The sequence below is a fragment of the Gossypium hirsutum genome, chromosome D04 (genome assembly GCF_007990345.1).
Source record: "Gossypium hirsutum isolate 1008001.06 chromosome D04, Gossypium_hirsutum_v2.1, whole genome shotgun sequence".
Taxonomy (NCBI): Eukaryota; Viridiplantae; Streptophyta; class Magnoliopsida; order Malvales; family Malvaceae; genus Gossypium; species Gossypium hirsutum.
Window position 1 is genome coordinate 16472928 of NC_053440.1, and position 10834 is coordinate 16483761.

Here is a 10834-nt window from a genome sequence, read left to right on the forward strand (position 1 = left end):
TAAGACCTGCTTACTTAGTCTGCTCTGCTGCAACTACAGGGAGATAAGACTTGATGCGATCCACTCTACTGCAACTTCAGTGAGATAAGATCTGTTACTTTAATCCGTTCCACTACAACTTCAGGGAGATAGGATTATCGGCTTCACCGACCTTGGAACATGACTTGTATGATAAACTTAATTATGCCTAATTATTAGGATGGCAAGATCAAAATGAATCAAATGCTCCTAACTAGACATGGGTGATGTTTGCATGAATGCAAGATGCTGCTATATTACTCAAAATCTATTAAGGCTTTTATGACGACCGTGCTTTAACACCTTCCTTCCTGGCTGGTGCCTTCAATGAAACACTTGATTAAATTGCCCCCACTGTAAACTTCCAAGTTTAATCCTCCAGAATGCAAAAGTTGTATCTTTATTCTCCATATGTGACTCAAAAATGAGGAGATCTAGCTTTCCAACTCTTTCCCATCGCAATTTGAAGGATACCAAATGTGTAATTTTTTGGTTTTTATATACCATTTTCAGAGTGCCACATCAAATGTGCGAGAAGAAATTTCCTTGAGAGAGAGATCCCCTCTTACCAGCTCACGATTATTGTTGACATTTCGTTTGATTGATACTTCTGTCAACAAAATTCGAAGGGATTGTTTAAAATAAAAAATTTTCTTAGATTTTTGACATTTAAACCTAGTTCGTTCTAAACAATAGTCCTGTTTCAGATTACTGTATTATTTAGAAATTTTTAGAGTAATGTGCAAAACATACTTTGTGAAAGTTTAGTAGTCCATTAATCATTATTCCAATGCAACATGTTTGCTAAAAGATTATGACTATGGCTAAATTTTGGTTCTGAGCATAGCTCGAAAGAGGTAAAATATCAACAATAGCGAAAGAGGAATAATAAAGAAGTTGATTGAGAATGTGTATATTAATAAAAAGGAAAAAGGGATTAACACATTCAATACAATAAGAACTAGGTGCCCCAGTTATCGCAGCTTGAATTTCCCTGTACAAACTTCTGAAGACTATTCTGAGTTTAGCATGTGTTTAGGAGATCTGCAGTACTCTGTCGATGCTCCAAGATGTCGTATGCCCCTTCTTGCTGGTTCAGGTATAGTAAGATCATCGTGTGCCCTAATCAAAATTTAAACAGTTCCAATCTTCTCATGCCCCTCTCTGACCAATATTTGAGTCGCCCTTTTCGGGTTTTCGATTCAAATCCCCTTTGGCCTAAGGTGCCCTTTGCGGGTTTTCCCCTTAGCCTCTCCATTTTTACTCTTTCATTTTTTTCATTTTTAATTTTCATTTTTCATCATCCTCCTTTTTTTTAGGAAGCAAAGTGCCTTTTGCGAGTTTTCACTTTGGTCCCCTTCTTTCAGGTGAAGTATTATTTGACGGAATCTGCGTTTACGGGGTTTAACAAACTTTTACCATCCATCTCACTTAGAATCAAAGTTCCACCAGAAAAGGCCTTCTTTACAACATAAGGACCCTCCCAATTTGGCATCCATTTTCCTCTAAAGTCCTTTTCCGTAGGAAGGATCTTTCTTAGCACCAAGTCTCATTCACAAAATTCTCTGGGGCGAACCTTTTTATCATAGGCTCGCATCATTCGTTTCTGGTACATTTGCCCATGATGAATAGCTCTTAACTTCTTCTATTCTATTGGTTCAACTGATAATATCGAGATTGGACTCATTCGGCTTCGTCAAACTAGATTTCAGATAATACTCGTAGAGAGGGGATCTCAACTTCAATGGGTAATACTGCCTCCATTCCATAAACTAGAGAAAAAGGTGTTGTCCCGGTAGAAGTTTTAACAGATGTTTAATAGGCCAGGAGAGCAAATGATAACTTCACATGCCAATCTTTGTAAGTCTCAGTCATTTTCCCCACAATTCTTTTAATATTCTTATTGGCCGCCTCTACTGCACCATTCAGTTTTGGACGATACGGCAATGAGTTATGATGCTTGATCTTGAATTGGCTGCAAACCTCAGCTATTGTGCTATTGTTCAAATTCAGCGTATTGTCGGATATGATTCTCTCAGGCATTCCATATCGACAAATGATCTCATTTTTCAAGAATTTGCGTATGAAGCAGCTTCTACCCACTTGGTGAAGTAATCAATGACTACACAGATGAAACAATGCCCATTAGAAGCTTTTGGCGATATCGGCCCAATGACATCCATACCCCACATGGAAAACGGCCATAGAGAGGTCATAACATGAAGTGGCGAATGGGGTGCATGCATCTTGTCTCCATAAATCTAACATTTATGGCATTTCTTGGCGTAATTAATGCAATCCCCTTCCATAGTGGACCAATAGTATCCAAATCTCATGATCTGTCTGGCCATGGTGAAACCATTGGCGTGCGTCCCACAGATATCCTCATGGACTTCCTCCAAAATTTTCTTAGCTTCCACGACATTTACACATCTTAACAGTACTTGATCTTTCCTTCTTTTGTATAACACTTCCCCGTCTAAGACATATTCGATGGCTATTCTCCTCAGAGTTCTCTTGTCGTTCTCCGTTGCTTGACTAGGGTACTCTCGATTCTTCACATACTGTAGGATACTCTGATACCAAGGGTGATCGTCTTTTCCCTGCTCCTTAATATTGTAGCAATGAGCTGGGGTTTCATAGATGCTCATCTGAATAGGCCTCATTACTTTAAGCCTGTTCACCTGAATCATCGAAGCTAGAGTAGCCAATGCATCAGCCATTTGGTTTTCCTCTCGTAGGAGATAACTGAAAGTGATATCGTCAAACTCATCAACCAACTCGGAGACCAGCCTTCTATAACTTAGGGTCTCTAGTTTCCCATTCCCCTTTAAGTTGGTATATCACCAATGCGGAATCCCCATATACTCTTAGCACTTTGATGTTCCGCTCGATGGCTGCACGAATGCCCATAATACACGCTTCATATTCTGGCATATTATTTGTGCAGTCAAAGTCCAACTTGCTAGCCACAGGGTAATGATCTCCACTCGGGGATACCAAGACTGCCCTAATTCCATTACCTATAGCATTCGAAGCTCCGTCGAAATTTAACCTCCACTCATGATCCCTCTGAGGATTTTCTTCAGTGCTTGCCACACACATCAAGTCCTCGTTTGGAAAATCAAAGTTTAAAGGCTCATAGTCCTTCAAGGATCTACTAGCCAGGAAATTAGCTATTGCACTCCCCTTTATGGCCTTCTGACTTAAATATACTATGTCAAATTCAGAGAGCATGATCTGCCATCTAGCCATTCTCCCATTTAAAGCAGTTGATTCCATCATATATTTTAAATGATCCAACTTTGAAATCAACCAAGTCGTATGATACAACATATACTGCCTTAGTCTTCGTGTTGCCCAGATTAAAGCACAACACAATTTCTCGATTGACGAATATCTCATTTCACAGCCAGTGAATTTCTTGCTGAGATAATATATTGCCCTTTCTTTCTTTCCCGTTTCATCGTGTTGGCCCAATACACATCCCATGGAATTCTCAAACACCGTTAGATACAATATCAATAGTCTATCCGGACTTGGCAGTGATAGTACGGGAGTATTAGCCAAATATTGCTTTATCTTGTCAAAAGCCTGCTGACATTCCTCATCCCAATCACCCAGATTATGCTTCTTTAAAAGACGGAATACTGGATCACATTTCTCCGTCAATTGTGAAATGAATCGAGCAATGTAATACAATCTTCCTAGGAAACTTCGGACTTCTTTTTGAGTGCACGGAGGAGGCAGGTCTCAGATTGCCTTTACTTTTTCTGGGTCTACCTCAATCCCCTTCTTACTAACTATGAAGCCTAACAACTTCCCTGATCTGGCTCCAAACGTGCATTTTGCGGGATTAAGCTTGAGCTGAAATTTCCTCAATCTCAAGAATAATCTTTTCAAGACTTGAACATGCTCTTCTTCAGTTCTAGATTTTGCAATCATATCATCAACATAGACTTCGACCTCCTTATGCATCATGTCATGAAACAAGGTCACCATAGCTATTTGATATGTTGCTCCCGCATTCTTCAATCCGAAAGGCATTACTTTGTAACAAAATGTTCCCCATAAAGTAATGAATGTCGTTTTCCCATATCTTCAGGGTGCATCTTTATTTGATTATATCCAGAAAAGCCATCCATGAAAGAGAATAATGAGTAGCCCGCCGTATTGTCTACCAAAGTATCAATATGAGGCAACGAAAAATTGTCCTTTGGACTAGCCCTATTCAAGTTTCTGTAATCTACGCACATTCGTACCTTTCCATATTTCTTGGGAATGGGGACGATGTTAGCTCCCCAATTTGAATATTTGATCTCCTATAAAAACCCAGTATTGAACTGTCTTTTGACCTCTTCTTTTATTTTTAGCACAACATCAGGTCTCATCCTCCTGATCTTCTGTTGAACTGGTTTACAATCCTCTTTTATGGGCAGACGATGTACCACAACACTAGTACTTAGCCCGGGCATATCCCGGTATGACCACGCGAAAACATCTTTGAATTCTCGGAGTAATTTAATGAGGTCTGGTCTTGTCTTTGCAGCGATCTCAGTTCCAATTTTCACCTCCTTTCCCTCCTCTAGGCTCACGATTTCTAATGATTCCTTATAAGGTAGGATCTGCTCATCCTCTTGTTCTACCATTCTCGACAAGTCTGGAGATATACCACAGTCTTCGTCATTTTCAAAGTCGTAAGATCCCTCTAAACACATGTCTTGCTCAAAAAGAAGCTCCGTGTTTGAAACAGCGTCACTCATGTCATTGATATCTGAGGACCTATGAAGGCATATCAAAGAATATACCAAGAACATATAAATTTATGAATAATTTTTTGTACAATAAGGTTACAAATGAAAGAATTATTTGCAAGACAATCAATAAAAAAAATTTACTTGTATGAAAGGCAAAAAGAATAATTGCTCAAAATAAATATAAAGATGTATTTCATTAGAATAATGATATTCAAGCTCAAGCCTTTTTCACAAAGGATTTTCCTATCATTTCCAGGCTAAAACAACAAGAATGTTCTGAGCATTACTCTGAATAAGCCCTAAAGGCTACAGAGATTTCTTCCACAGTCCAGTTGTTTAGCTCGCTTCCAGGTTCGTAAGGGCAGATCTCCAACAAGGCCCTTTTCTCAGATGTTTCTATAGCATTGATATGGATATTTTTCAACATTTCTTCAATGTCTTCGCCTCTGGGCACTCCACGCTCAGGTTGAATAAATCCACCCGATAAAAAAGATGTAAATATGTGGGGAAATGACATAGGTTCCCACTTGACCTCTTTTCCGTTCAAACGTGCCCTTCTTCTCTCTTGTCTTTTCTTTACTTCTTTCTTCTTCTGCTTTATGTCTGGCTTGTATCCTATGCCATAACTGTCAAACTTTTCCTTCAGCATCGATGCTTCAATATTTCCTTGAAGATACTTTCCCAATCCTTTCCCGGGTGAAGCTCCTTTTTCAATCATCAATTGTAGCCCCATCTCTGTGCTCCTAGATATCTTCGGTACTGGAATTCTGCTTTCTTCAGCAATAAACATCGCGTTCACAAATTATAATGACTGAAAAGAGCATTTCACTGCCTCATCATCAATCTCCACATAAGGTGCATCACTAGTTACTGTTGCGATGATATCTTTCTCCGCATTTATTGTTATCACCTGGCCCTCTGATACTATCTTCACCTTCTGATGTAGCGATGAAGGTACTTCCCCAGCTGAGTGTATCCATGGTCTTCCCAATAAACAGTTTTAGGAAGGTTTAATATCCATCACCAAGAAGTCCACCTCATAAGTAATTGGGCCAATCCTTAACGGTATCTCCATTCTCCCCATAACCCTCTTTTCCGTTCCATCAAATGCCCTCACTATGCTCTGACACGCTTTCATGTGTGAACTGTCCACCGGTAACCAACTAAGAGTAGATAAAGGCAATACGTTCAGTGCAGATCCATTATCAATCAGGGTCCCCAGGAGTATGTACCCTCTGCATCGGGCAGTGATGTGCAGGGCTTTAGTGGAACCTCTTCCTCCAGATGGTATTTCGTCATCACTAAAGAAGATAAAATTGTCAGCACTTATATTGTTGGCCAAACGATCCAACTTGTTCACCGAAATATCATCCGCCACATATGTTTCATTTAGTACTTTCAATAGTGCATTTCGACACGCTTTTGAACTTAAGAGAAAAGCTAATATAGAAATGCGGGCCGGCTGTTTGCGTAGTTATTCCACAACGCTATATTCGCTGTGTTTCAAAAACTTCAAAAATTCTTTTGCCTCCTCTTCAATGGCTCATCTTCCACGGCCCTCCCTTTCTTCTGCTCTCTTGACGATTCTGCCTGCGCGTCACATCGCTTCCCATTGCGTGTGTAAGAACCTATTTCCTAATTTCTTTCTACTTCTTTTCCCAAAATTGTCACGTTACATCCATAATTCTACGGCACCATTTTGTTATCCTTGTATGGGAAATTTGATGGTTTCTGGATTACAATTTTTGGTGTCATCTGGACCCTAGACTCATTGCTCCGAGGGCTAGAAATGATGACCCCAAGATGATTCGTTTCCGTAGTCTTCATTGCCAACTCTGATGTGCAAATATTTCTTTTATCTTCTACTTCTTCATAAAACCTCATCTCCTTATTATCCATCATGCTTTGGACCAGAACCTTAAATCCCTCACATTCTTGAATCTCATGTCCTACCTCACGGTGGAACTCACAATAGCCTTCAGCCTCATATCTTTCTTCAGCACCTGAAATAATTAGTCCCCTCTTCGCCATCACTCTCCAAACCCATTTCAACGGGGTTTTTACTTCAGCAATGTCGTTCTTGACTTTTTCTCCTCTGCTTTCGCTCATCATATTCACCCCCTTATCAGCATGATTAGGCAAAAGATTTTCTACTTTAGGTGAGTTGTCAAATTTGACAACGCCCATACTGATGAGCCTCTCGACTACCTTCTTGAAACCAGTGCAATTCTCTATTGAATGCCTTGTAATTCCCGCGTGGTAATCACATTGTGCGTTCGTATCATACCATTTGGGATACGGGGGTTGCAAAGGGCTTAAGTAAAAGGGAGAAATAATGTGTGCATTGAACAACTTCTGATACAGCTCCTTGTATGACATCGGAATTGACGTGAACTGGGGCTTCTCAGTACCCTGTCTTACGCTAGATTCTTGTCTTGCTGAACCTTGTTGACTGGCAGCCATCTTTCTTGGCTGATTCACTGTATCCGACTTGTTGTAGGCATTTACGTTGTTTCCTTCGTTCTCCTTTCCTCTCGAGGCTGACCTTTTTGTTGCACTTCCGAGCATGTGCGTGATGAACGGGGCTTTTAAAGTATTGATAAAGAGCATTGTGGTCTCTCTTTCTAGGAGCGATGGTTGGACTTAGATGGCCACTTCCCTCCATCTTTGTGCATACTGTCTGAAACTCTCGCCCGATTTCTTCTCCATGTTTTGTAATGTAATTATATCGGGGGTCAGATCCGTTATATGGCTGTACTGCTTCATGAATGCCTGTTCTAGGTCCCTCCATGAACCGATCTTGGTACGACTTAATTGATTGTACCATTTAGATGCTGCCCCTACTAAACTATCTTGAAAATAGTGGATTAACAACTGATCGTTATTAACGTAGCCTGTCATTCTTCTACAGTACATAGTGATGTGGGCCTCGGGGCAGCTAGTTCCATTATATTTCTCAAATTTAGGCATCTTGAATTTGGGAGGCAGTACTAAATTTGGAACTAAGCTTAGATCTTTAGCGTCGATTCCCTGATTACTATCAGCACTTTCCAAGGGTTTGAACTTTTCCTCCAACCACCTATACCTATCTTCCCATTGTTTTGGCAATTTTGCGTTTGCTTTTCCTTCTTCAGCTGTTTCATCAAAATCCAGAATAGTGGGATTGATGGGGTTTTCCCCCGGGTTTAGACTCAATCGTCCTTGAAAATTTGTGGCACCAGTTTGTAATTGTTGCGGCCTAATTGTGACAGACGGTCCTCTTGGGTACATTTCAGTTTGGGTTCATGCAATTGGTGGCGTGAAACCCGGAGGATACAATGGATCCTCACTACCCTCTCCATGATCGGCTATAGGGCCCTTTCCTTTATCTACTCCTCCTGTCAATAGATGGGTCAATTCAGCCATGGCATCCTTTTGAGCTTTGATCAAATTTTCAATCATGTCCTCTTGAATTTTATCTAGTCGCTCTTGCATTTGTGCTTGTAATCGTTCTTGCATATCCCGTTGCATTTGCTTCAGTTTCTCTAGTCTTTGGTCCATTTCCTTAGTTTTTCGTCGAGTACCATATTGATGCTTAATGGGTGAGCTTTTGTCGGTTTCCAGGTTAACTATAATAATTTTAACCAATTAGGGTCTTTTGGTGGACTTTAATGCATATGATGCAATGTGATGCAATGCATGAATGCAAAAATGCGTCGATTCTAATTCAATTTCATTTAGAAAGCTTCATTTGGATAACAGCATTCTTTACATAAAATAAATTACATATATAATTTTGCCCTAATGCTCAGAACTTTAATCTTTCTAAACAGCGAAGTAAGCTCTCTTCCCCGGTCTGGTTCCAGCTCGTATTTTACGCTCAAGGTGTCGGCTTGTATTGCCAAAGTCTGTAAATAATCGACTACCTCCTGAATCTGGGTCATAGCTTCTCCCATAACGTGATCTCTGTCTCTAACTTGGCTCTGATAATAGTGGAGCTGCTCTTTCTGACATCCTTCATTGGCTTCAAAAAATGCAACCCGTGTCTCATAGTCTTGTAACGTCGCCTCTAACTCTTCCACTCTTTTCTTTGTTTCTTCAATCTTGTGCAAGCTCGCTCTTAGTTCCACTGCGGTATTATGATTTCTGTAACAATGAAGAGACCTTTCAAGCTCAGCTATTCGTGCCTTTAATTCATCTGTCACACCCCGGCTTTCTAACAGATTTCTCTCCAGGGCCTAGTTTTGTACTTGAGTCTCTTGGCATTTCTTTTCCCATCCATCAGCCTTGTTTCTTTCTTCTTGGATCTCCTATCGCCATTGCTCTGAAGTCTTTCCCAGCTCCGCGGTTCTTATTGATACTCGTAGCTTTTTGTAGTCTGTCTTTAAGCTATCCAAATCCTCCTCTACTTTATTATTCCCTTTCTTCAATTTTTCAGCTTCTAATTTTTGGACGTCAACGTCTAGCCTCAAATGCATCTTCTCTTCTTCCAACCGCTCTATTTTCTTTTCAAGTTCTGAATTCCTCTTTTCGAAGTCTTGCTTTATAATCTCCAATTCTAATGGGATTACTTGTAGGTACTCTTCCATTGGTCGAACACGCTCCAAGTTTAACTCTGGAATGTTATCATTAATTCTCTTACTTCGCCATTCTCCGTACTTTGGAGTTGTCATTGAACCCACAGTTAGCCTTTTCATCCTATGAACCTGATTCCAAGCCTGAGAAATTTCTTTCACCCTTCTTTTGTAATTTTCTTCGCGGTACGAGAACTCATATTGAGCTAAACTTTGCGTCGCTGGCACAAACTGCCTTGAATTGTATTTCCTTAAGACCAATAAAGGTGCATACCCGACGGCTCCCCCAATCCCTAGCAACGGGACCCAGTCAAAGCTTCCACAACGGTAAAGAATTTCATTAGGAATCAACCAGGGAGCTCTCCATTCCACATCATCATCTTGAAGATTTTGTAGGATTGCTGTCCAATTTTCTTCTGATATATCATCCCTTCTTGGGGTAGCCACTATCTCTTTTAACGGGAAGTAATGCCTAGAGCAAACCCGATATGAAACTTTGTCGACATTCCAAAAATGACTATGGAACCAGGCTATCAACAATTGCACACAACCTATAAATCTGCCTTCACCAGCTCGCCTACACGCTTTCAAAGATCTAAACGTTTCAGCCAAAATTGCAGGAACAGGCGTGACCCCTTTGCTCAATCGATCGAAAAGATCTGAGACCGCTTCGTCGACATGCCCCAATGCTCTAGGGAAGATCACCAACCCGTAGATACTCAAAGAAAACACATCAACCTTCTTTTTCCCATTCGCATGCGCTAGAATCAAATCCCACAAATTTTTCCATGGAATACATTTACACACCCCTTTCTGCTTTACCCTGGCCGTGATCCGCTGCTCGCTCATACCAGTAATATGCATCAATTTTTTCCAAAATGCCGAGACATACGCGGCTCTAGAATATGCTTTATCCACCTGAAGCCTTGGGCAATATAGTAAAGCCGTATATTCCTCTACCGTAGGTACCAGATCTACTTTGCCAAAAGTGAAACAACTATATGCTGGGTTCCAATATTGAACCAGGGCCCGGAACAAACGCTCATCCACCTTTACATCAAGCAAATACGACAAGTCTTCATAGTTAGAGTAGAACAACTGCTTGGTCTCATCATTCCACTTATCCCATATTTCTCTCAGCTCCTGAAGGCTATTTTGCGTCACGCTAATACGAGTGTAGTCCCACAGCTCTGACACATAATCTTTAGCTAGACTGTCTCCCTTTTCCAATTGTACTTTCTCTGACCATATACGGACCATGGCATTGTCTTCCACTTTATCAAAAAAGTTGTTCTCCATGACAAACTTCCAATTTAACAATCGAACTTGAATCGACACTCTTTTGAATATGAAATGACACGCAATCATAGCAATAAAACACCATTAGTCAGTGTAACATATAAACAAAATTTGAAACAAATATGAGAGAAACAAGCATTTACATGGGCAATCCCTAGGGTTTGGGGGAGTTCTACCTAAGCTGGGCTCTTAGGCTATCTATGTGTG

The 10834-nt window shown here is 40.5% G+C and overlaps 2 protein-coding genes across 2 annotated transcripts; both read right to left on the bottom strand.

Annotated features, from left to right (window-relative positions):
- Window positions 1-527: 527 nt before the first annotated feature.
- On the bottom strand, window positions 528-2684 carry LOC107898289 (uncharacterized). The gene is made up of 2 exons (XM_016823808.1): window positions 2378-2684; window positions 528-628 (listed from the first exon to the last, which is right to left on the bottom strand). Exons 1-2 carry the CDS (start codon window positions 2682-2684, stop codon window positions 528-530), a joined length of 408 nt encoding a protein of 135 aa, XP_016679297.1.
- A 6380-nt stretch (window positions 2685-9064) lies between these two features.
- On the bottom strand, window positions 9065-10627 carry LOC107898288 (uncharacterized). The gene has a single exon (XM_016823807.1). It carries the CDS (start codon window positions 10625-10627, stop codon window positions 9065-9067), a length of 1563 nt encoding a protein of 520 aa, XP_016679296.1.
- Between the last annotated feature and the right edge of the window lie 207 nt (window positions 10628-10834).